We start from the raw sequence: 27,516 nt of genomic DNA, 5'->3' as shown, positions 1-27,516 counted from the left end.
AAGCATATACACTTTGGATGAAAGGTCATTTGAAAAATTGCTTCTGGCAGCACAAAAGTACATGCCCTGTGGTTTGGGGCAGCATTTGTTAGATTTTTACAAAAATGACAGGACAGGAATTCTTATAAATGGCTTCCATAAAATACAGATATGTATGAAGAAATCACTGACATTATTTTGAATCAAAAACAGTCAGATTTGCTGCTTGTGGCTAATTGCAAATACAACAAACATGGGTATGTTTTCTTTTATTGTGCTTTTTTCCCCCTCTTCCTTTTTTGCATAAAAAGAAAAAATCTACATCTTAGCAGTTATGTATACCATTGTAGTTTATTGATTGTTTCATCATAACATATTTCACTCTAAGGGACTAGCTCCCCTCGGCCCCCACCTGAATTTTTTCAATATTGGTTTTCATGATGTATGCCCAATGTGGGCAGACTTCTGTCTTACAGAATTTACTTTTTCTTCATTAGAACTTCAAGATCTATCAATTGTGGGGACATGGTGGCTCAGCTCAAAATACCCCAAGTAAAATTAAGAGCAGTGAGTTACTGAACACATAGTTTAGGCTCTGAATTTGATTTCAATAGCATGTGTTTTCAAAAATCCACTCCTGATTACTGCCTCCCCAATTGGACCTACCTTCTGTCAATCACCTATTCTAGTTAATGCAGCAAACCTAAGGAAAACAAATAAGGCTAACAGTACTTTCAAGTTCCCTTTCAATCATCTGCCCTTTGGAGACAAGGCATTAACTCCATTCTTCAAAGTCACTCATTGTTTCAAGATCACAAAAGCATATCTCACATTAGCCAGCACAAATCCACCTCTATAAAAAATCCTAATTGTAAACAAAACCCAAAAGGTAATTTTCTTAGCCATCATCTGAATAATGACATATTGACAATAACTGATAATAGTGTTTTAGAACCACTTTTAACCTGAAGGACTCGATTTCCTTAAAAAAAAAACAAACAAACTGTGAAATAAAACAGGGTGGCTACTGTTTTGTATCTGTTTTTAATCTTTGAATGAAATGTACTACAGGTCACAAGAAGATACTTCAGAATAGCACAGAACCCAGTAAGGAGCCTTAAATATGAAGGCTGAAATTAAACACTGAATTCCATAAGGTAAAAATATTCTTCTGCTTCAATTACTTGAACTTCTCCAGCTTCTTGGAAAGGCTATTGGGGACATTAAAAAACTGTTCCTTATCCAAAATCTTTGTTTTAAAAAGACCAAAACTTGTCTCTGTCCAACAGAGGAAGCAGTTAGGTATCTGGCACTGTGTACTGTACTTGACAAAGGACCATTTCTTGTGAGGATGTGGACTGTGAATCTTTAAGTCTGGATTCCAGCATGCAGACTATATTCACAATAATTCATTTTGCTTTACTTCCAGTAGAGCCCAATAGCAGAGTAGCAAGGAACAAAAAGATTTCTATGTCTGCAAGGAGAACATTTCCAAATACCAGCTTGTAGATGCTGGTACCTCATCAGGAACCAAAGAATTGCATCCTTAGTTTGAAAATTACTCTGCAATATCTGTACAACCCTTTCTCAATTTATGAATGGAGAAATCTGCCTGTTCCACAGGTCTGATAGGGTGGCCCTGCTTCAGGTCTCTTCCCTTAAATGCTGTCACCTCATGGACTTAGGATGTGTGCCTTCTCCACAGCAGGCCTTGCCCTGTGGAACAACCTTCCCCCTGAGATCCAGCAGGCCCCTACACTCCTAGCATTCTGGAAGATCTTGAAGAGCTGGCTCTTCCCATAGGTGTTGGGGTACAGTGAGACTAGAGTCCATTGCAATTGAATGTGGACATTTGAGGGTGTGTTGCCTTTGGGGCACTGAGATTCTTTCTTTTTTCTTAACAGAAAGTAAGTATCCACTCGCTATTTCTTCTCTTCTTTTAATTCTGTATGCATTACAGAATTAAATAAGCTTAAATACACAAATTGTATTTAAGCTTATTTGAAGTTATTTCCACAAGGATTCCATGTTACACCCTAGTCCATGTTCATATGAAATAAAATAATGCCTTCATTCAATGAAATAGTTTTGGTATACACTGGAAGGGTATTATCTTAATACTCTTCCCCAATGGTCCAGTAAAGTATAGAATAACAAAAGCTAAATTAGCAATCTCCACACCCATTCTTTCTTACAAACTACTACAACTTCACTTCAACACAGTTTTCGTTTTCCACATCCAACTATCTACCCATGGGACCATAAAAACTTTTGGAACATTTTACGCTAAGATATTCTATATGCTGAAAGCAACTTTCTTTTTGGAGAATTTTTTTTTGCTTTGTTGAAGAGGGAAAGCAACCTTAAAACTCAACTGGTAACTGCTACAAGTCTCTTATTCTTCTAAAAACAATTATGTACAAAAACTCTAAATCACCCCAAGAAAGGTACAAAGCTCTTCAAATTATCTAGACCTCGTGCAAAGACATAAAATACTATCAGCAAGGCTGCAAGAATTGCAAGCTCACATATTCTGACAGGATTAGGACAGCAGGAGTGATACCAAAGTGGTAGCTTCAAAGAAAGATCAAGTAAGACAAGTTAGTCTTTTCAGAAAATGCAAGTGGAAGATGTCTATCTCTTTCTATTTGGAGAGGAGAGTTTGATTTACAGTACATAGTCCTACATCACTGCTGGAGCTTAATTATATTTAACCACAAGACCTCTGTACTTCTTCTGCTGGAGAGTGAAACAGTACATCTCTACTATTTCTGTTCTTTCAAGGGTGAAGATCTGACCTATATCCTTCCAAAGTTCCCTTTATCAGGTAGAGACTGTTCATTTAAATCCACTATTCCCATAACAGCAGCATGTGAGTATCAGTGGCGTGCCACACCAAACACATTTTTTCCAAACCCTTTGGCTTAAGTCATCTAGCTACTTTATATAGAGCAATTCTCAAGTTCACTTCCAGGTGGCAAGTCACCAATCATTCAGGCCTAGCTTTAACCTGCCAGTTTGGGAAAGATTCTCGTGTTCTAATCAGTCTGTTCACTTTACAACACTTGAATATTTTTTTTAAAGAGAATGCATTATTTCTGTGATGGAAGGGCAGGGTCAAGCTTAGAGACAATTGGCATCAGTGAACTGATACCTTACAGAATCTATAGAGTTAGAAGGGGCAGTTTAGGCCATCAAGTCCAAACCATTGCTATATGCAGGAATCTACATTAAGATATCCCTGACAGATACTGTAGCTGTCCAGCCTCTACTGAACAAATCCAGGGAAGGGGAACCCACCAATTCTCTAAATAATTGGTTCCACTATCAAACTGCTTTCACTGTTAGAAAAATTTTCATAACATTTACAGTACCTGGAATCTGCCTTCATATAATTACACCCATTATTCTGCATCTGCCCCCTAGGATGACAGAGAATATGTCTTGGCTTCTTATTCTACATCTCTCAAATCCAGAGAAAATAAAAGAAATAAAGGTGAAAAATGCAAACAAAACAAGCAGGACAAAAAAACAAAAACAGCTCTACAAAGTATCATCAAGTGAAAAAAGTACACACATATTCTCAAGGAAAGGAAAGACAAATTCTGCTAACAACTTCACTGTCCTGCACAGATAGATGCCTCTTTTGATACTTTCCCAAATATATAGCTTTCAATGTCCAGTTGGCTTTCTTTCTCACCTTACTTTCACACATCCCTTCTTCAAGATTATAATTAAAAATAAAATAAATGGAAAGCTGGCACCTGCAAAACAAACATCTACCTCTAGCATCTTATTTATTTGCAGGAATTTTTTTTCTTTTTGGCCTCTCTGGGATATCACAGAGCATTCTGGGAGGCTATAATTAAGAAACATGTCTAGCCTTCTCAAAATTGCCAATTAAGAATTCAGCAGATGTTGAATTATTGCTCAAGCACGTGACAGAATATTTTGGCAATTCTGGAAACTCTAGAAGTTTGTAGAACAGAGTCAAACAATGTCAAAAGCACTTCTTAAACAGATTGAAAGACATCCTCAGAGGTGATCCTCAGTTGTAACAAAACAACAAAAATGCAGAACAGTAGATGAAAATTTAGAGTCCCATTTTCAAACAATGTAGCTCTTCTGCTTTATTTTCTGTCATGCATTTCACAGCTCAGAAGCCTTAACACTAATCAACAGAATATATCTTATTCTAGTTGTCATCACTCCAAACAATCTAGACTAGATCACAGCGTAAAATTGTATCATATCATCTTGACAGAAAGGGAGGAGCCTAAACCACACTGCTCTTCTGGTCCGATTTAAACCCATTTATTTAAGCAAACACTGTATTAACTATTTTGACACATTTATGACAGAGCTATCTATCAGTACTAGCTCCTGGCATGACACATTTTCCTTTCAAAGCTGAGAATCAATATACTAGAGCATAATGATAACGAATCACCCTCTTTAAATATGTGCTTCTTGCTTCATTCCTCATGAAAAAAGTAGCAGGATGGATTCTTAGTGGGAAGAAGTATCTTGAGGGAAAGAGAAAGCAGAGGAGACAAAATTAAGGTCTCCCTGGGAAAATTCTCTTTGGAGATATTTCCCACTCTTCCCACTAAGAATCCATCCAAAGAGAATTTTCCCAGGGAGACCTTAATTTTGTTAAGGAATGGTCTTTTGCTCATAGGGTCTCTCTTATAACAAAGGTTCTCAGTATTTTAGGATGATGGACTCCGGATCTCAGTAGCTGGATTTTTCTGACTGGTAGTCTAAACACTGACATTTAGAAACTTCATCTTAAAATATGAAAAGAGACCTGTTTGAAATTAGATAGGTTCAAATTTCTTTTAAGGCTGATTATGTAATGTAATACTTAACTGATTAGGTTAAAGACTGTAACATTGGAATAAGACTGATTTTAGAAACTACTTACAAAGTTTCTCTTCAGAGTCTATAAGATCTGAGAAAAAAGCATCTTAACAAAATTAAAAGAACCAAATATTTTTGTTCACATTTTATAGGCACACTCATAGGTGACATACAACTTTACTACCAATGGATGTAGAAGAATTTTCATCTCTGTTTCATCTGGGACTAGATTTTGGATATTTTGCTTGTCAAAAATCTCCTATACAAACAAAGTCCAATAGAATGTTATCTTTTCCCCTGTACAGAAAAATCACAGAGTTGTAAAGTACTAGTTGAAAGGTTGCCTGTGGCTCTTGAAAAACTTTTAAAAGCCTTATACCTGAGCCGCTGCAGGCAGGAAGTCTTATTCTTCTTCCTCTGCATTTCTGGACTGCCCGTTATGCTCCTTCCAGGAACTAGCAGAGGCTGGTTTTAAAAGCAGGCTGGGCTTTTTCATTTTTTTAAGTTGCAAAATTTCGTAACTATCAGGAAAAAATCCTACTACATTTCCTGATGTGTCCTGCCTGAGATTTTTTCAAACTTCAGAAAAGTCCTACTGAAAAAGTGTCAGAGACAAAACCTCCCTTGATGAATTTGAAGCTGATGCTAGAAAAAACAGGATATTTTAGGCTTAACATCTCTATTGCAGAATGGACACCACTGACAATATCCCATCCCCCCAGAAGCCCCCACTCCCCTTGAGTGAGGCCTGGGGGTAAAGGAGAAGACTAAGAACCATGCTGGCCCTGTCCTACCTCACCAATCATATTTACACTGTAAATATGGAGAAGAGTGATATTTCACTTCTGCCTCTGTGAAAATATTTTCTTTTCTTATTACATTATTTATGAGAGCTACTCTTGTCCTCTCCAAAAGGATCAAGAAAAATTCAGACATGTGCACATATAAAAAGTTTACAAGGTACAGATATCAGTCAAAATCCAAAACATACATAAGATGGTTTATGGTTCAGGCTTCTCCAAAACCAACACCAGTATATGTAAATTAGAATCTAAAGGGGAATGATCATATAAGTTTTTCATGAGCACTCAACGTTTTTTACTAGAAGAGTACCTGTCTAAAGCTTAATGGTACAGACAGATTAATCTAATTGAATAATCTTTTCAATTCAATATTTTAGTAAAATTTCAGATTTTATATATCATTGTATTAGCCATGGCTCTAACTATTGAGAATAGTTCTCCCCAGTCCCAATTTGCATAGTAGCAAAACTGGTTCAGAGGTGGGTCTGCCAGATACATTTTAATTTCAAAATACAGGATGGCCACAGCTAAGAATTCAAAGACTATACAATGGTGATGTAAAAGTAATGACTTTTAGCTGTCATCATGCCCAAAGTAAGCTTTTCTGAGGCACCAACTATTGCCCATCTAAATTTCACCAGAACCAGATCTCTTCACTATAAAAATAGGTTTACAGAACTCTACTTCATTTCAATGCAATCCAAACACAGTCTTGCTGAAAGTGTCTGGAATATGTTGCAACCTCACGTCTGTCATGGCAGCATCAAGTTGGGAGTTTTCATAGGAATGTTAAATTCATTACTTAATCTGGTGTGAAAGTTTACGTATTGTGCATTTGGTCCTGAAACAGCTGCAAATTCCTAATCTGTTTCTGAAATTGTCAATTTGCTGGAGAAACCAACAAGGCCACTTTGACATGTGTCAAAGTCTGGAGTATTTTTAGATATGTAACAGTAATGTACATATAAATCTTAAGCTTTTGACTTAGAAATTATTTTCTGAACTTAGTTTATTCTTGAAACAAACAATAAAAACTTTTGGAGTTCGCTCATTATGCTAAGCCATGATTTGAATAAGACATAATGGTTAGGCTCATATGGAACATTAAAACATAAACCATGATTCTTTAAATGAGTTCATACAAAATACTATGGCAAAATTAAGCAAATCACATTGTGTTTAACATGATGTATGTGTTCCTTCCCTCTTAATGATGAAATGAACTTTTTTCCTTAGAGTTTGGATTTATTTCTTCATTGGGGCTTTTACATTCAACTATTTAAGTGCACATTTTAATTCTTGTGTTTAGAAAAAAGTAATAATGCTCTCATTTACCTTCTTACCTTCATGTAGTATACAAAAAGTCAGAAGTACACTGGTTTAATTTTGTAACAACCATTTTTTTGGAGCCTCAAATGTAATTGACATGAAGGAGAGCAGTATGGGGAAACTGTGTTATCGAACTGGATAAAGACAATTGCCTATATTATTTACTACATCTTTAGGGCTGATTTTGCCTAAGCATACCTTTTAGTTTATATGTGTTAGATTACTTTCTATATCTTCTAATATAATCATAGAGAAGCTTTTGCCATATTATTTTAGCAGTCCTTAGAATGCTGATTATTAAATTCTGTACATTTTCTTGCATGAAATACTGAAGGTTAGTTTAGTTAATTTTTAGTTAATTTAGTTAATAATTTAGTTAATTTAGTTAATGCATCTATTTATATTTTGTTAAAAGATATCATATTGGGAAGTATTAAGTCTTATAGAGATTCTAATAAATCATTCAAGACGATTTACATCTTCCCATTGTTCTGGGAGACTCGTTATTTAGAAAGCTTCTGCCACCTGGGAGAGGTGAGACTGATGGTGTAGCAACCATTTTGCTGTCAAACAGAATATCCAATTCTCTTGATCCAGCATGAGGTCCACAAACTCAAGGTAAGTTCTTGAGAGTCTTACAGCAATCCTATTCTTCTTGAGGATATGGTTTATATAACTTATACAGTCAAAACTGAGGAACCTCTTCTCTGCTCACCCATCCAAGATTGAGTAATACATAACAGTTTAGTTTGCTCATCCACAAGTAAGCTATGGATGATAAATGTCATATTATGGACTAATTGGAATTAAGCAGCAACATTGTAATACTGAATGACAAATATATAGAGTCACTGTATGATCCAGGAGGAGGGCAACCAAGGACAGAATGACTGAGTGGAGAAGATGCCATTGAGGCAGCTAAGAGGTAGCAGAGACTGCGGGAGCAGGCAGCCCAGCAAGCGTGGAGTGGGCTAACTGATTAACCAGAGGGCTTGGTCGTATTAGAAGGAAATGGCCACCCTGGGTTTAGCTTGTGGGACAGTACTAGCAAATGGCAGGAATTAGGGAGGAAATTAACCCTTAAGATGAAAAATTCCAATTTATGTTCCTCCCATATTCCTTCTGTATACATCTGTTATTCCTCTGGTATTGTCAGGTTCAGCCCAAGAAACTCAGCGGGACAATTCAGGAACAGTTCAGTTACTTTATTAGCTTACACCTACTAGACAGAATCTCACCAGACTAACTCTAACTCCTAACGACAGCAACTAAACACTCTGAATTCCTTAGGGTGGTGCCAGTCTCATCCTCTTAGTTTTCACAAGCTCAGGCTGCGGGCTGAGGAGATGCTTGAGATTCCTCTCCCTATGCCCTTGGACCTCCTCACTCAAGTCTTCCATCACAGGTATCTTTCTATTTTCTTTTTCATACAAGGTACCAGAGTTCATTTGGAAGTTCTGCCCATTGTTCAGTTTGATTACAATACTGAAAGATGGGCAACCTTAGAATAGTCTGAAGCATATCTGAATTTGGGATTGGGATTTCTTCTACTATATTAGGGCACTGAAATAAAATCCTGGACTGAGTTTAGCTACACCTTGCCTACCCTATCTAAGCAACTCTGAGGATAGGCATCCCTCCTTTCTATTCCAAGCATCTCCACCGAAAGAATCTCAGGTGTCAAGGCTGGAAGAGCCATTTCAGTTAACTTCAGTTAACCAGAACACACAATATGGGATGCCTGGATGGGAATCAGCCTGGGAATTTTTATTTTAAACTAGCAGGTTCTGCAGCCTGAAAAAGTTTTTAAAACCCTGGTCTAGAATATATATAAGTCAAAGATATGTTGTTGGCATGTTCTTCCTAAGTTAATACAATGTAAGTCTGGCAAAGAACAAATACTGTATGATCAGTCATGCATATCAAATGCCAAATTTGTAATACAAAGGCAATTTCCTAAGGTATTTTTGAGTTATATCAATTTGGTATAATGAAAGTTTAATTGCAAACAGCTGGTAATCTTTCTTCAGTGTTCCAATAAAGAGCTAAGTATGTATGTGCAGGATGAACACACACTAGATTTGTGTATTACACGATAGATTACAGTCCATTTTATTATAATGGTAATATATTCAAATAATATGTTAACTATAGATAACTAGGATATTATTAGCATCTTGGTCTCTCTGATTCTGAGTTTAATAACACCCATTAAAATTTCTCTCTTTTGGGGGTAGGGGATAACTACCCAAAATGTAAAATAAATGCCAAGCAAAATTGTTTTTGATGATGTCCTGAGGGAGGGAGGGAACAAATACAGTGGGGCAAAAAAGTATTTAGTCAGCCACCAATTGTGCAAGTTCTCCCACTTAAAAAGATGAGAGAGGCCTGTAATTTTCATCATAGGTATACCTCAACTATGAGAGACAAAATGAGGGAAAAAATCCAGAAAATCACATTGTCTGATTTTTAAAGAATTTATTTGCAAATCATGGTGGAAAAGTATTTGGTCACCTACAAACAAGCAAGATGTCTGGCTCTCACAGACCTGTAACTACTTCTTTAAGAGGCTGCTCTGTCCTCCACTCGTTACCTGTAGTAATGGCACCTGTTTGACCTTGTTATCAGTATAAAAGACACCTGTCCACAACCTCAAACAGTCACACTCCAAACTCCACTATGGCCAAGATCAAAGAGCTGATGAAGGACACCAGAAACAAAATTGTAGACCTGCACCAGGCTGGGAAGACTGAATCTGCAATAGGCAAGCAGCTTGGTGTGAAGAAATCAACTCTGGGAGCAATAATTAGAAAATGGAAGACATACAAGACCACTGATAATCTCCCTCGATCTGGGGCTCCATGCAAGATCTCACCCTGTGGGGTCAAAATGATCACAAGAACAGTGAGCAAAAATCCCAGAACCACACAGGGGGACCTAGTGAATGACCTGCAGAGAGCTGGGACCAAAGTAACAAAGGCTACCATCAGTAACACACTACGCCGCCAGGGACTCAAATCCTGCAGTGCCAGACGTGTCCCCCTGCTTAGGCCAGTACATGTCCGGGCCCATCTGAAGTTTGCTAGAGAGCATTTGGATGATCCAGAAGAGGACTGGGAGAATGTCATATGGTCAGATGAAACCAAAGTAGAATGTTTTGGTCTAAACTCAACTCGTCGTGTTTGGAGGAGAGAGAATGCTGAGTTGCATCCAAAGAACACCATACCTACTGTGAAGCATGGGGATGGAAACATCATGCTTTGGGGCTGTTTTTCTGCAAAGGGACCAGGACGACTGATCCGTGTAAAGGAAAGAACACCTTGAGTGAACACCTCCTTCCATCAGCAAGGGCATTGAAGATGAAACGTGGCTGGGTCTTTCAGCATGACAATGATCCCAAACACACCGCCCGGGCAACGAAGGAGTGGCTTCGTAAGAAGCATTTCAAGGTCCTGGAGTGGCCTAGCCAGTCTCCAGATCTCAACCCCATGGAAAACCTTTGGAGGGAGTTGAAAGTCCGTGTTGTCCAGCGACAGCCCCCAAACATCACTGCTCTAGAGGAGATCTGCATGGAGGAATGGGCCAAAATACCAGCAACAGTGCGTGAAAACCTTGTGAAGATTTACAGAAAACGTTTGACCTCTGTCATTGCCAACAAAGGATATATAACAAAGTATTGAGATGAACTTTTGATATTGACCAAATACTTATTTTCCACCATGATTTGCAAATAAATTCTTTAAAAATCAGACAATGTGATTTTCTGGATTTTTTTCCCCATTTTGTCTCTCATAGTTGAGGTATACCTATGATGAAAATTACAGGCCTCTCTCATCTTTTTAAGTGGGAGAACTTGCACAATTGGTGGCTGACTAAATACTTTTTTGCCCCACTGTAAATACATAAACATTTGTTTTTCTGTCACACCTTTGCTTCATAACTGGACTCAATGGCAAAGTTCTCTGTGCATGCACATATATTGGGAACCTCTATTGAAGCAGCCACACAAGCCTTGCAAATACTGCAATGATAAAGGTGTTAATATGCTTTGCAAAACACCTCTTGAGTTCTTTGCACAGTCCTGGTACTGACTACTATTCATTCTTTTTTTCCTCCAAGCTGCTAAAATGCATAGCAGTAACAACTACAGAAACAAAACTACCGTATTTTTCCGTCAATAAGATGCCCCCATGTACAAGACAACCCCCACTTTTCCAACCCAAAATTAAGAAATCAATATTTTAAAGATAGTGCAGAACACATTTTTATTTAGTAATTAGTTAACATTTACCTGATACACTCGGTGGGAGGAGGTCCAAACCGTCTCTCTGCAGCTCTATTTCCATGCTCTTTTGCATAACTGATTACATTCAATCATGAGTGAAACTGCCGATAGCCTGTTTCTGCGAACAGACTTCTTCCAATTGGTTTGTTCAGCATCAGCTGATGTCAGTTACATAAGGCTTGTGATTGGAGGAAGTCTGTTTGCAGACTCAAGCTATTTCACTCGTGATTGGAGGCTAGAAATAGGAGGAAGCCTCTTTGCAGAGACAAAGTATGGGCAGTTTTGCAACCGCACGGTTTTCTCCTCGGCTGACTTCCTTGAATAAGACGCCCTTCAATTTTTAGCGTAAGGATTTTAGAAAAAAGTATCGTCTTATAGTCGGAAAAATACAGTGCTTAAAAACAGAGGGATTCATGATAAGTAGTTAAGAATTATGCCCTGGTCAAAGGAGGATTTCTATGTTGCATCCCATAGTACCCATTAAGCCATCATCACAACTGCATAAAAATTAAAGCAAAGCAATCACATAAATATTGAAACAATAGAGAAAGGTATTCTTTCTCCCCCTATCTTCCCACAGCTAGCCAAATCCAACCAAGAGGGTTGGGGATATTCCAAAATAGATGTGGGGCACATATGGAGGAGTAAAGGGAAATTCTATTGGTCAAGTGAAAGGCTATTCAAATAACATTGCACACAACCCATAGTGGGCATATATATGGAAATAAGGACATAAAATAGCACTGACTTGTAGACTTACCTAACCACCTCATTAGTGATGTTATGATCTGAAGATACTTAGTTTTCTGCACATTAAAAAAGGTGAATGGACCCAAGAGAAGAGTAAATACTGCCTGAAAGAAAAACCAATTGAGAAAAACAATGCAGATTAAGAAAAACAGCTTCCAGGGAGAAGTATATACAGCTTACAAAAATATGGTTTTACCAACTATTATTCACTTGTTTTAAAAGGAGACTAAATTTGCTTAGTAGTCAAACAATTTACTTATTTTCTGATTAAGGCAGAGCCATAATATAAATTGGCTTAACCATATTTGCCACAGCTGCTAGACAGTGCTACATGATTTTCTCTATCTCAGATTATACTTAGTTTCTATTTGTAATTTTGTTGCAAACTTCTCCTAGGAAGAAACAAATTTTGATTTTTTTTTTAGCAAGAGTCAAGTTTATTCTAAAGTGGTTTAAATTATAATTATGAAACATATATCATTAACATTAAAATGCATGATATAGAATACATCATCAGATAAAGTGATAAATAGCAAATAATAATTCAGAATACACATTTATGTAGGTGCAAGAACAGTCCAATATTTCTTGATAATTTCACTACTGATTTTAAAGAGGTTGCCATGATTAAAATGATTAATCATTCTGTTATTTTTTTAAAAAAATTAACAGCACCTAAGAAGGGTGGACAAATCCAGTTAGGACTGGAGTCTGAGACTTTCTTTTCTATCTGCTTGCCTCAATGAAAATCATCCCTAACTTGCTATTTGTCCTACTGAACACCCGTGCTTTGTCATGTGTGACAGAAGCAGGTGTGTGTGCACTTGACTTACATTTTGAAAGATATCCCAGATGTATTCATGTCTCTCCTTGTTTGCCAAGGTGTTGAAAAAATGTTGGGATATCCAAATTTCTCTTAAAAAGTTCAGGAATTCATCAAGAAGTCACCTGTTCAGCTTTCAAATGGCCACATTTTCAAAAACTGACATTAGTAATTTAATGTATATACAATGTTGTTAGGGTCAATATATTGTTTTCTCTTATTTTAGGGACTATCAACAACCTGTTCCCATTCCCTTTCAAGGGACTTCCAAAATGTTCAGAAGTATCTCTTAAAGTATATCATAAACATTCTACAAGTCCTCTAAATCTCTTAAGCTTATTATTATTGTTGTTGGTCACCTAGTCAGCCAGATGTTTAGATTGGATTTGGCATTTTTATCCACCTATCAAGTCATTCCCAAGGACCTGGGATAGGCAGATGTTATTGTTTGATGGTGTTAAAGGTATTGTCGCAGGATGTAAGCTGTTCCAAGTAAAGTTGCCTTTTGCAATTGACTGAGGGTGATTTTGTCAATGCCAATGATCCTCCTCCTCAGAGCACGCAAGCCCCACAACCATGTCAAGGTAGTGCCTCACTGAGGGATTAATGTTGGTTGCACAGTGAGCCAGATGTTTAGACTGTTTTCAACTATAAGTTCCCATCAATTTTTTATTACTGGCACATGATAATTGTTACAGATGTTCCAGTGAATCATTTTGGCAACTGTGTTATGTCATTGTTTATAATCAGTTTGTGTGATCTTCTTGCATGAGCCAAGTATACGATCTACTGTTTCTCCTGTTCCTTTGCACAATCTGCACTTTGAATCATTTGATGATTTTTCAATTCTGGCCTTGATTGCATTAGTTCGAATAGCTCACTCTCGAGCAGTCAAAATCAATCTTCCGTTTCCTTTCTAACGGTCCAGTTGTAAGCCATTGCCTGGTTTTACCTTTATCTACTTTACCCTCCATTTTTTGTAGAAAATGACCGTGTAATACTTTTCCTTGCCAGCATTCTGTTTGTGTTTTTATTACATTATTTTGATATTCACATTTTGTTTCTTGTGTATTCAGTAAGTTCCAAATTTTAACTTGCATCAGTGCTTATTCTTGGCTATCTTTTATATAATAAGCCAATGCATGCTTTTCTTCTTTGACAGTTTGTTTGACTTGAAGTAAACCTCTGCCTCCATTTCTGCAGGGCAGGTATAATCTATCAATATCACTACGAGGATGTAATACATAGTGAATAGTCATCAGTTTTCTTGTTTTTCAGTCCAAACTGTCCAGTTTAGCTTGTGTCCAGTTAATAATTCCAGCAATGTATCGTATAACAGGTATGGCCCAGGTATTGATGGCTTTGATGGTGTTTCCACCATTCAATTTTGTCTTTAACAATTTTCTCACTCTTTGGATGTATTCTCTACTAATCACATTTTTATTTTGACCATGCTTGATGTTATCTAATGTCAAGATACTTGTAGGCTTCATCCTGACGGCTCCTGATGGTTTGGCCATTCAGCATTTCAATTCCATTAATGTTCATGATGTTACCCCAATTTATTGCTACTATAGCACATTTCTCTAGGCCAAATTCCACTGCTATATCTGTGCCAAAAATTCTTACAGTATTTTTCAATGACTGGATTTTGATTTCTGATTTTCCATAAAGCTTCAGATCATCCATATACAGCAAATGTGAGATTTTATTAGCATTTTTTGCTGAGAGCCAAGATTTGTTTTCTTCAAAATCCCTGAAAGTGGGATCATAGCAATGACAAATAATAAGGGTGATGTTGTTGTCCTTGTTATTATTATTTAGCCTTAAGCTAATGATTTTAAAATTCTAAATACGTTATATCAAAATCTGAAATTCATTTTAAAACTTAAAAAATTCTTAAACACCAATAAAATAGTGGGTGCTGATTAATTCTGTACCTGTTTTCTATTTAAATACTATATCCAATACTATATCTGAATAGGCTGGGAAAAGAATATTCTGTTGCATGCAGTCTTAAAGCCCATCCTTGTTGTAAATAAAAAACAACTGCAATTCTATATAAATCTATACTGACCAGGAAATAAGACAAGTATATGTAATGTTCTCCTGGTGGTTTAATATATTTATGTATAAATGTGAAAGGAACATTTATGATGATGCTAGAGGTATGTTCATTGATGACATGTTGCTGGCTGAGAACCTGCATAATTTGGCTGAGAACCTACAGGTAGTCCTTGACATATGACCACAACTGGAACCAGAACTTCCGTTGCTAAGCAATGAGATCATTAAGTGAGTTGCGCCCAATTTTACAACCTTTTTGCCACAGTTGTTAAGCAAATCACATGGTCATTAGGCGAATGCAGCTTTCCCCATTGAGTTTGCTTGTTGGACTTGTTTGCTTCCCCCTGGGAAGGTTGCAAATGGTGATCACATGACCCCAAGACGCTGCAACTGTCATAAATACATGCTGGTTGCCAAGCACCTGAATTTTGATCATCTGACCACGGGGATGCTGCGATGGTTGTAAGCGTGAGGACCAGTTGTAAGTCACTTTTTTCAACGCTGTTGTAACCTCAAATGGTCATTAAATGAATGGTTGTAAGTCAAGGACTACCTGTACATGAAAAGGAATATGGTATGTAGGCCATACCCATACATGCCCATGGTATGTAGGCATGTATGTTTGTAGCAATTAATAATAAAAGAACCTTAATATTGTTTAATATCACAAGTTTGGCCATTATTATTCATAATTCAAAAGGTGAATACTCCAGAAATATTGATTCAATTTTCCTGGGTCTAAGATTATGACAGTCCTTATGCACCTCTGACAAATCAACTCTGTCTGGAATGAAAGGGAAAAAGTGATTTCTGATCCTCTAAGGTAAGACAACAGCGGAAAACAATATTGTGTTGTGTCAGGAAATGCCTGAAGTTTAGCGAGGTGAACAACAACTTCTCAGTCTCCAACAACACTGGAGAATGATCATATAAGCAGCAGTGTAGCCTACATTCTGAGTGTATGGACATGTGCTTTGTGGATCAGTAACTGTAAGGATGTATCTATTTTCATATAAATCATTTTTACCACCTTTCTTCAAAATAGATTTCAGGACATGGTTTAAGGTTAAAAAAAGATGCAACATTATGAACTTTCTATGGACTGAGAAACCTTTTATAAAAAATGAAGGAATTAAACAGTACAGAGTATTAAGCAGAGCTCACAATTACATTTTTAGCATGTTTTTCACCAATCTTTGTCTTTAAAATGGAAATTAAACAAACCACAATAGAGACTTCAAAATGACAAATAGATAAACAATACATATAGCCAGTATCACAAGCATTTCCAGAATACAAAGGAGATATAAAATTCATGAATTCTAATACCCTTTTGCTGCAGGTGAGAAGTTTGAAGATGTGCCCAATGTCTTAAGTCTCTTAAACATACAGAACAAGGCTTCATATGATCTTGTTTCTCAGCCTACCTATTCCTTTTGCTTTAACAGAAAGCTGAAAATCAGCTGCATATTTTGCAAGGGATTGCATTTCTGATCTCACAGAACATAAAACTAACTTAATCTCACATCTGATAGGAAAATTCTCCTTTTTCTGCCAGATAAAATATCTACTTTCCTGTGGAGTCCTTGGTGCTCTCTGAGATAGATTGTTTGCAGACGTTTCATTACCCGACTAGGTAACATCATCAGTGCATCAGTGAACTGATGTTACCTAGTTGGGTAATGAAATGACTGCAAACAAACAAACAACCAAGGAGCACCAAGGACTCCACAGTTCAAGCCTGAGCTACATATATTCTCTTCTATTCATATTTTTCCCTCTATGTCATTCCTTTTTCTGCAGAACCAAGAATGAGGTTATAATGCATTTGTTAAAAATTAGTGGTCCAAAGGCCATGTGGAAACTTAGTAACTCTTCCTTCATTAACATACCCATTTTATAGATTGCGGCCACTGGGAAATGAAGTTCAACTCAACTAGAAGCCTCCAACACTCAAAACTATTAAAAGATTCAAACGTTCCATATATGGTCTGAATTAAGTGAATATAAGAACACAAGTCTTTTATTTTCTCACAGTTGCCAACCAGATGACTCTAGGCTTTCTAGCCTTTTGTCACAAGGTACAGGCTCAACTCCCTTATAATTTTGGTTGCCTTTCTCTAGGTGTTTGACTTATAATCAGCTGCAATCCTAAATTCCCCTCCATTCCATTCTTTGTTCTATATATGCACACTAATTTTAATATAGTTTAAATATCATTATTTCTTTGTAATAAAGAAGATTGTTCCATCAATAGATCTGTCGATGTTCACGTCCATCTGCATTTACGTCATTAAAGTAACAAGCATAATCCTTAGGATTCAGTACAAAAATTGATTGTGGAGCATAGAGTAGGTTGGATCCAGATTTTGTCATCCTTATAAACATTCTTGGTCCTAATTAACTTATCCAGTTGCTTCATTTGGACTTCTCCAAGAATGACAAAATCTGGATCCGACTCTCTATATTTCTAAAATACTCTCTACTCTAATAATTATAATACTGCTATTCTCAAAAGCAAGTTACACCAGAGAACCTTTAAGTTATAAGGCAGTTAATTGGCTAAAATCACGTACAAGTTAAAAAAGAGTGCAAACTATATTTTATTTGCAAGAAAGCTTGTATTAGGAGACAAAACACTTAGGAAAAGTGATGATTATTTTTAAAGGACCAATTTATAGTTCAACCAAATAAAAACTTTACCCCAATACCTTAAATAAGAAGTAATAAGTCACTTCCATCATTTGATCAGCTTTGGAGATGTACATACCTAGATCAGACATCTGATGAAGACCCAGAAATACCCAACTGACTATAAAACACTCATGCAGAAGAAGCCCAATGATATAAAGCTTCTTATCCCTCACTTCCATCACAAAAAGTCAGGAAAGGAGAAAGGTTGTTCTTTTGATATAAGCCTGCTTTATGTACATTTGTAAATGCACCTAAAGACTTCTAGATGCCTATCCAATCCTCACTTTCATTAAATGAGATGGTAATATTCTTCACCTACAATATACATGTTAAATTACCTTCCAGGAGTATTGCATAGTCTAGGACAACCTTCAAAATATGACCCTGATCCTTTGACAAGGTCAGTACCCCATCCAAAGAAACTGAACATAAAAACAAAAATAAGTTACTTCTTTGAAGGGTTTAACATGTCTGCTATTCTATCATAGTGAATTCCAGCCAGAGTGCAATGCTTTAATAACTACTGGTGGAGACAGAATTTTCTACCCCTACCATTCTTAATCTGAGCAATTCTTAGTGAGTTGCCCCCACAACTAGAGCCAAGAATCAGAAACCTGGAGGATGCCAAATAATAGAGGTAGTCCTCACTTACCGACTGCCTCGTTCAGCAACCAATCAAACTTACAACAGCGCTGAAAAAGATTTACAACCAGTCCTTGAACTTACAGCCGTCGGAGCATCCCCATGGCCATGTGATCGCAATTCAGGCATTTCGCAACTTGTGTGTAGCAACTTGTGGTCACATGATCGCCATTTGTGTCCTTTACAGCTGGCTTCCAACAAGCAACATCAATGGGGAAGTCAGCAGTAAATCGCAAGTTGCGGTCATGTGACATCACACTTAACAACCACAGCGGAACTGACATTGTAAGTCAGGCATGGCCATGTGATGTTTCACTTAAGGACTGCGTTGCTTAGTGATGGAGCTGGTGGTCCCAATTGAGGTCATTAAGTGAGGACTACCTGCATATTCTTTGTGGAATTCCAGCTAAACATTTTGGGTTAACAATATAACCATTTATGCTGATAAACTAATGTTAAGCCATAATATGAGCAGCTATGCTGATTGTAAAAATTTTAGAATGCTTTCTCTTTCAAATATTTCATCTACAAAAATTATGTGAAACATCAAATTACAATGAAGGTAGAAAAGAATCATGATTCATAGCCACACAGAGGAAGTATGAAGCTTGTATTGGTGCCAAAAGGAGAATAGCTATCTTCTGTGTCTACAAATTATAATTCAGGTCCCTGTCCAATTTTCTTAGGAAAACATGATTGGACTGTTAATACAATCCCCATTGGGGAAAGGAAAAAAAAAAAAAGATTAGCTCATAGATCAAAAAGAGGTGAAACAAAGAGACAGACAAGGGATGTGGATAATTAAAGAACAGGTGTTCTCAGCAAATTGGAACACACCAAAATCAACCAGCAAAACCTGCAACTTGCTTCAGCTCCATGAAGGACAGAAAATTGCCAGCAGAAAAGTCGAACCATTGGAAACCTGTACTTGCACACATCAACTGGTGCTTAAAGGCACAAAGGGCTTTCTCACCAACCTAGTCTCGACTGGCATTCTTTCAGCAAACTGAAGGAAAAAAATGCTGTCTGATTAGTTGCTGTAGGGATTTTTAAAATAAACCTTTTTTCAAATTGGAAAACTATCTCACTTTTGCATGGTTATAAATTCTGAAGCAAACTTCACTGTTAATTAGCTTAAGATGATATCTTCAAACACTTCTTCCTCCTAAAGGGTTCTACCAGTAAGCTCATTACCAGAATGAATAGACACAAATCATTGCACCTGAATTATGAATTTTGTTTTCCAGTCCCCTGTATTAAGAAAAATATATTTTGTTCTTAATACATTTTTAAATTAAGTTGAAAAGTCTAAAGGAATAAAATGTTTGATGAATGTGTGTACAAATAACAAATGCCTGATCCCACTAGTAAGCATGAATGAGTAAACCTTATCTGAGAGGAGGGCGAATGTACTTCATGGTAGAAAAAAATGCCTAAACTTTTTATTCAAAACGGCCTCATTAAAAGGTCCAAAGGAGGCTATGTCTAACATTCAGCAGCCAAAAAAGAAAACAAAGCAAAACCAAACAACCCATACAAGGAAATAAACAATATACCAAACCCTTAAATCCATGAGATTTAAGAATAAATCCTTAGCAATTAATCAAAATATTTCTAGTGGATATATCTGTTAGTTTTGCAATGAAGTACATTATCTCCAAAAAAGAGAAATCATTATAAAGGCATCAGAAATAGAAAACAGAAAACTTTGTACCATATTTTGTTTCCCCCCTCTGTATACACACACACACATTCTCTCTCTCTACACACACACATGCTTGCACGTGCACGTGTGCGTGCACACACACACACACACATACATAAACAGAGCCACTGCCCAACTTCCCTTTTCTATTAATCTAAAGCTGTCAACACCAGCAGAAACCAATCCTGGATATTTCCATCCTCTCCAAAAAATGTGTGAATGTTTTACTTGTACGTGCATGTATGCTATATATCTGCAAGAAACCACACCCCAAAAAAGAACAGAGCATGAGCAACCCTACCCCACTAATAATTAAAATTAATTGCCTGTAAAATAGAGTACCTCATTTAGAAAATTAATGTCTTTCTTGTAATATACTTATCCCACTCTCCCGCGTACAGAAACAGGCCTCTCAGAAAGGAACAAACATACAAATATACAATCCCCTTTTTCCTTTCAGCAGAAATAGCAAGAAACACACAAAAGCCAAAAAAAGAACAAAAAAAACCAGGATAGAGATGGGATATGAGGAAGGCATATCTATATTGCGAAGGAAATAAAAAAGAGAGGACCCTTCTGTAAGTATTACAAAAATCACTAGCCAAAAAGCCCCCGTCCAGCAACAGCTAATCTTGAGGCAAATTGTTAAAGGACTCTTGCTTTTTAGCCAAGATGTCTATATTGTAGTTATTTTCACCTTTTGCCTATGGGTTTGTTTCCAATAGCTTTTATTCTTATCAGCAAATACTGGAGCACCTCCTCAATTCATAGGACATTATTTTGGAGAAAAAAATCTTGCCCTGCTATTTGGCAGGCTTTTGAGGAAGCCTGAAAAAAAGACGTTGGTGCTTTAGAAGTCACATTAAAGATGTGCTGCCTTAATTATTTTATTTGTTAAGCATCATCTTTTTTCAGGCACATACAGAAGCCTAAAAAATGACCTGCAATGACAGAGAGGTAATGCATTCACTTGAGGTCTGAAGAACACTTCTCCTAAAGAATTTCCAAAGTATACATGGTGTTAGTTAGTTAGTTAGTTAGTTAGTTAGTTAGTTAACAAATTTATTTAGCCACCCATCTCACAAAACATGACTCTGGATGGCTATATAAATTTGGAGTTAGTAACCCTAATACATAAAAAACATCATAAAACACTAAGTAAAAACAGGAAAAAAAAACCCCTCAAGATAGCAGGAGAGAGACAACCATCACTTAACATCACACAACCATCTTGCGGGCTCACTGTAGGACCCCCAAGGCTGATGGAAAAACCATGTCTTGAGGGCTTTCTGGAAGCCAAGCAGAGATGGGGCCAATCTCACCTCAGGGGGAATGGTGTTCCATATGCCACAGCAGAAAAGGCATGCTGCCTGGGTCCCACCAGGTGTAACTCCCTAGTAGACGGGACCAGCAGCATACCCCTCCTGCTTGACCTGGGACAGGCAGATGTACAACAGTAAGTCTGCAAACATTTAGACTACAAATTTTCACCATTACACTCTACACAGTACAGATAGTCAGTTCTCAGTTCTCAGTTAAGAACACCCGGTTTACAGATGACCCATAGTTAAGAACAGAGGCTATTGTAGCAAAATTCAAGTTAAATACACAATGATTTGAGTTAAATACACAATGGTTTGAGTTCATTACACAATACTACTTATATAACATTATACAATAATACTGTTTTGGCTTACATACAAATTCGACTTAAGGACAGACCTTGGGAATGGAACTTGTTCTTAAACTAGGGACTACCTGTACTCATACATTAGGATTCACATGAAGGTTACACTCCTAATCAGAGTAGGTCACAACACTGTTACCTTTTGTTTAATGGTAAACAGAGAGAAATCAGAGGGAAGATAACCAGATCCAAGTAACAAGGTGCTTTTAGAAGTTGTAGAGTAGACCAAATTACATCAAAAATGGCTTCTCTTATCCCATGCTACTATCTACTGCATCTGATCGTATTTGAGTTTGTGTTCCTTGCATCTAATTACTTGACAGAGACGAAAAAAGAGAAAATAACATATGGATCAAAATCTGAAATAGTTGAAGAATATTGTTGCACAGGCCTAAATATTTAGTCTATGAATGCCTTTGCATTCAAGTCTAGGAGTGGACTAAAATCTTTCATGCCCCCAGACCCAGATGGCTCCTCCCAATTTTCCCCCCTTCCTTAAAGAACAAGCCTCTGGCATTTATCTAAACACTCATCCTTCTATTCAACAATGTTCCAATGTCCATAGAGATATGGGTCCCTAGCTCAAGGGAGACTAGTTCCATATTATGCTAATCTAGGCTTATATTTCACGGATTCCTGGCTCAAGAAACTATCATCTGACTTATTCTGTGCCCAGGTTGAATCAAGAAAGTGCAGCCTGATTTTCAGTACCATTACCTTTGGAACTGTTGATTTCACAGAGTCAATTAACTCTTGTTGGTCTTGTGCCCTGCATAAGAATATACTTATATTTCTTTGCCATACATAATCAAAGATAGAAGACACACAGAAAACATGCATTTGGAACAATTCTCCTAATGAGGACCCCAGAGCAGAAGAGACAAAACCTTTTGAAGATGTGAACTTGGACTTTTATCTTTTCCACCCTAAGGATAATAATCTGGCATAATTCCAGGACTCCTTAAAATCTAACAGCATTCTACAGAGAAGGTAATAAGATATTCAGCGGGGTACCTTAAAAGAGCAGATATCAGCAAAGGGAGGAGAATAAATGTATGTGGTGGAAGTATGGACAGCTGATGCATGACATCAAGCCAATTATCTACACCCTATTAGGATGAGCCACAGGTCAAGTGCAACAAAGGAATTGGAAAAATAATGTAAACAACCAAAATATGGTATGAAAAAAACATTATTTTAAAACATGACACTCAGATGGGACAAAATATAGGAAATAAAAATGCAAATCAGGAGCCAGAGCACCTGAACTGAAGTAAGGAAATTACAAATGGATTCTTTAGAAATTATATCAATAGCTAAATGCACAGTCAACATTGGCTTCATAACATCATACGCTGAATCAATAAAAATGAAAATGATTACCACGCTGAAAAGAAACTAGATAGACAGACAGACAGACACACAGATATATACTAAGCCAGAACAAACAGGCAAATCTTCATAATTGGAGTGCATTAATTTACTTTGATGGTTTACAACAATCAATTCAGAAAAGACATTCACATCAGACTGAACAAGACAAGTGACAACAAGGAATGTATTTTTATTGCCCCCCTAAGGAAAATATTTTAAAATCAAATCAAGCAAGGCATTTATTCTCATTTATGGCCAAGCTCCTCTAGTCAGTATATACTGCTCCATTTCCCCTATTATTTATTGATATGTTATTCTATATCCACCATCTCTCTTCTTTTTTCTTTTAGGTAGCTATTTATTCTGTAATTTTAAATGTTTTAAGAAATTATAACAGGAAGGGAAGGGAAGGGAAGGGAAGGGAAGGGAAGGGAAGGGAAGGGAAGGGAAGGGAAGGGAAGGGAAGGGAAGGGAAGGTTCTTCAGATGATGGTGGATCCCGTCCCCACCCCATAAAAAGACCCAGCAGTCTGAGTCAGCATGGCCAATACTGAGGGATACTAGGAGCTGTAATCCTGCAGTATAAGGAAGGCACAGATTCCTGTGCGATAAAGGCAAGCTCTAACCAAAGGCTGCTGGAAGAATCAGCAAGATGCTGGGCACTAACATGAGAGGCCAGTTTGAACCAAGGTTCCTGACCTGTGCATTTCTGGGCACAGATTTTTAAAAGCTCTCAGGCTTTTGGTAAGTCTATTTTATAATAGTCTGATTGTTTTAGGACAGATAAAGAACTGCTTTCCTTCTTCAAAGTTAAGGGATGTGCATGCCTATCCAACATTATAATGAAGGCATGAATTACTAATGTCTGATAATGACATGAGTCTATCCTTTAGGGTGAAAAAAGTGGGTTTCAAATAGGTGTTGATTTTTCCAGCTAAACTGAAAAGACACTGTTTTTCAGAAAGTTAACACAAGGACACAGGATCCTACCACACATAGGACAAAATGGTAATGAATAGCAAGCTTGCAATTTAGAATGTAAATATGCTTCCAGGGTTACTTTTCACAATCAAATTAGGGAAAAAAGGGACTGCCAATTTCCTAAAATTACCACTACTTAATTCTTTATTACCAGACTATTTATGGTGCTGTATCAAGAATCATTTTAATGGTTTTTTGCTTGTATTTTTTACTATTCCAAATGTAAATGTATAGAGAAGGGAGAGAAGAAAGCAAATAGTAATAAGAAAACAAGGTAAGAATGTAGCAATAATATTATACACCATGGAATTGCTCTGGAATAAAGTTGCCAAAATGTTGAACAAAAGGATATAACAATAATTGGTTAAATATAGAAATTCAGTAAATTGTTTCTAATTGCCTAAGAAAGTTTTGGGGTAGGTTTTGAAGCATAAACAATTCAACAAAAGAAGTATAATAAAATATTACTCTTAAATGATGCAACAAAAAAATCGCTCAGAAATGGAGACTAAAATCAATTAGCAAAAAATTCAAGCACATCTAAACACAAGGGAGCAATGTAGAGGGATGGAAATTAGCCATATCCAAAACTAGATCATGTGATTATTAGATCTAAGAGTTCTTTCTTGAGATGAAATATACTGTTCTATCCTTTCACATTTCAATTGCTTAAATAATTTCAGATGCTTGTAAATGAAAATAAATACCTTCATTATATTTTATTAAGTGAACTGAAAATGATAAAAACCTATTTGCAACTAAGGTAAGTTTGAATAAGATGGAAAGGGTTTTGATAGACTCTTTCCCCATGGAGGTGGAAAACTCAATGCATACTTCTGTTGTTCTTAATGTATTATCCAACTGTGAATATTCTTCTTTCATACAATTACTATAAATAAAGCTATAACAGCTCTGCTGCCCCTTGTCCTAAGTCACCAAAAAGGAAACCTACGAAACTCATGAAAATGTATTTAGTCTGAAGTTTTAGCAGTTATATCCATACAAAAATCTGCTACCAAGCATGCAGAATATATATAGCCCCAATCAAGACTTTTATATTTCTTCCAAAGGACTTGCTCTAGACAAGTCAGCACTATATAAAATTGTTTCTTTTGACAAATCCTAACATATTCTAAAGCTGCCAAATTCTAAAAATAATAAATCTCTGAATCTGACACACTGTGGTTTAGCAACACTAGGCCTTCAATAGATATGCCCAGTTGACACAGTTTGGCTATATTTCTATGGATGTCATGTCCTGTAAGTAATAAATTGAACTATGTAGCTTTGAACTGTTATACATAACAATTTTTTTGCCTTGGGTAAGGACGCTGGTTATGGGATTGGAAAGGGGAAACTTGTAAAAATTTCCTTGTAAGACCATTCCAAAGCAGTCTAATCTAGAACGACAGCATAGACCATGCCTTCAATGAAAACAAAGCACAAACCGAAATCCTGGTGAGCGTACAGCAATATAAACTGAACAAGTAAGCAAGCAAATAAATACAGTCAGACCTCTTGTGAAGTGCAAAGACAGCTCTGTGCAAAGAATATGCTCAAGCCCCCTTTGTTACTATTTATCTGTAAACTGAGACAAGCCAATAAAATCCAATAGGACCCCTTTTCTCCTAAACCCTTTCTCCTCCGCACCTCAATTTCTGCTCTGATCATCCCAGGATCAGTATCCAGTTCAGAGCCATATCACCAACGTCTATTTCTCTCATTCTAATTCAACCAAACTCAATCTCAAAATTCAACCTCAGAAACTAATGCTGAAGTTGATACTTGGTTTGCAATGCAGGATGAGGCAGCAGACAAGAGAATCTGCCACTGCTTTGGCTCTATCAAATAAAGGGAATGTATAGAATAGAGTAAGTAAATTTTTGCTTAGGATCAGAGACATTGGACACAAAAAGCCTTTAAAATAACAGAATTCTATGTATTTGTAAAACGGGGTACAGACAGAATGAATTTACTAAGATATGGAAGAGTAATAGTCATGACAAGAGCAAAACATTTGTTATCAGACCCAAACATTTAACATCTTTAAAGGACTTCAGATAAGAACTTGGTCAGCTTGGACTCCTTGTAGTCTAAATTCCCTTCAAATCTATTTTGATATTTCATCAAGAATTAAAAATAAAATGGGCTGCGCGGAAGGGGAATGGCGGCAGGTTGTGCTTTTTTGTAGCTTTCACAATTCATCCAAGGGACGCGGAAAATAAGTGGCTTTGAAGTTGGTGGAGGAGTGCAAGGCACGGAGGCAGCCCCGGGAAGAAGAGGCTGCGAGTGACAGACTCCGCAAGCTTCTGGACGGCTGTGTGAGAGAGTTTGTTGTGTCTGTGTCCTTTGTTATTCTCGCCAGAGGGAAAACACAGCCGGGAAGCAGGGAGTAAAAGTTTTCTTGAAGCCGCGTTCCAGCCCGTTGTCAGAGAGAACCGCTGCCTTTCTCTCCTCTATTTAAAAGGGACCTTCTGAATTAACTAAAAAAGAAACTTCCTTGACAGTGAAGAAAACTTTAAACTTTTTGGTGAGACTATTTACACTTCGCTAAGGTACAAGAAAGGGATTAATTAATTAATTAACAATCGCCATATTTGTGAACAGCTACTGGATGATTAAGGAGATAATGGTCTGTTAAAATAGAACTCTGTTATATGTGATTTTTGCTATAATTGACATTGTTATTGTACCTAGTCCGAAAACACAGAATCCTTTTGCCAGGAAATATAATATTTTAAGTGAAAATATTTAATTATTTGGAAAATTAACACTAGAGGTCAGCTTCGAAGAAAATCAGAAACTACTGAGGGAGAAGGTATGAGAGCCATGTTTGAAGATTATACTAAAAAAACTGTACAGTCTATAACATGCTTATTAGAAGAAAAATTACAAGGTTTTGAAAAGAGATTGGATAAGAAGTTAGAATTGTGGAACAAGGAAATAAAAGAAGAAATTCAAGAAGAGAAAGGATAGAGAAAATAGAGGATGAAAAAAGTATAGAAAGGGATAGACTAACAATTTTAGAAATGAAAGAAAAGGAATACTGTATTAGGTTAAGAGGAGTAGTGGAAGAGAAGGAAGAGGAAATTCAAGATATAGTAATTCAAATGTTGGCAAACTTAATAGATTGGGATAAGGAAAGACTGGAAGAGGATATAGAAAATATGTATAGAGTGAACTCCAAATATGCAACTAAGTATCAAAAACCAAGAGATATTGTCATCGAATTTGCAAGGAAAAAAATTAAGGAATTGATAATTCAAACATCATATGGGAAAAAAATTGACATTGAAGGTGTAGAGATTAAGATATTTAAAGAAATACCCATACAAATTTTTTAAAAAAGGAAAGAATATGCTTTTCTCACAGATATCCTAAAAAAAAATAAAATCTGATTTAGATGGGAAAAAATAGAAGGTGTCAGTGTATTATTTAAACGCCAAAGATTTAAACTAAATACAATGCAAAAAGCTAAAGAATTCCTTAAGACATATAAAATGGACACAGAACAAAATAGAGACAAAAAGGACAG

At 36.7% G+C, this 27,516-nt stretch overlaps 1 protein-coding gene across 2 annotated transcripts in view; it reads right to left on the bottom strand.

Moving 5' to 3' along the window:
- The window catches only part of SLC38A12 (solute carrier family 38 member 12), a 92,562-nt gene that overhangs the window by 11,027 nt on the left and 54,019 nt on the right, over positions 1–27,516 (bottom strand). For both annotated transcript variants that reach the window (XM_088133302.1, XM_088133303.1), the window contains exon 9: positions 12,020–12,113. In XM_088133302.1, coding sequence (XP_087989428.1) covers positions 12,020–12,113 — 94 coding nt within the window. The remainder of the gene's footprint in view (positions 1–12,019; positions 12,114–27,516) is intronic.

Source organism: Python bivittatus, unplaced genomic scaffold, assembly GCF_059951505.1.
Source record: "Python bivittatus isolate LINGU-HERP-01145 unplaced genomic scaffold, Pbiv_v1 ctg000080_np1212, whole genome shotgun sequence".
Taxonomy (NCBI): domain Eukaryota; kingdom Metazoa; phylum Chordata; class Lepidosauria; order Squamata; family Pythonidae; genus Python; species Python bivittatus.
This window is presented reverse-complemented; position numbering and strand designations above follow the sequence as displayed.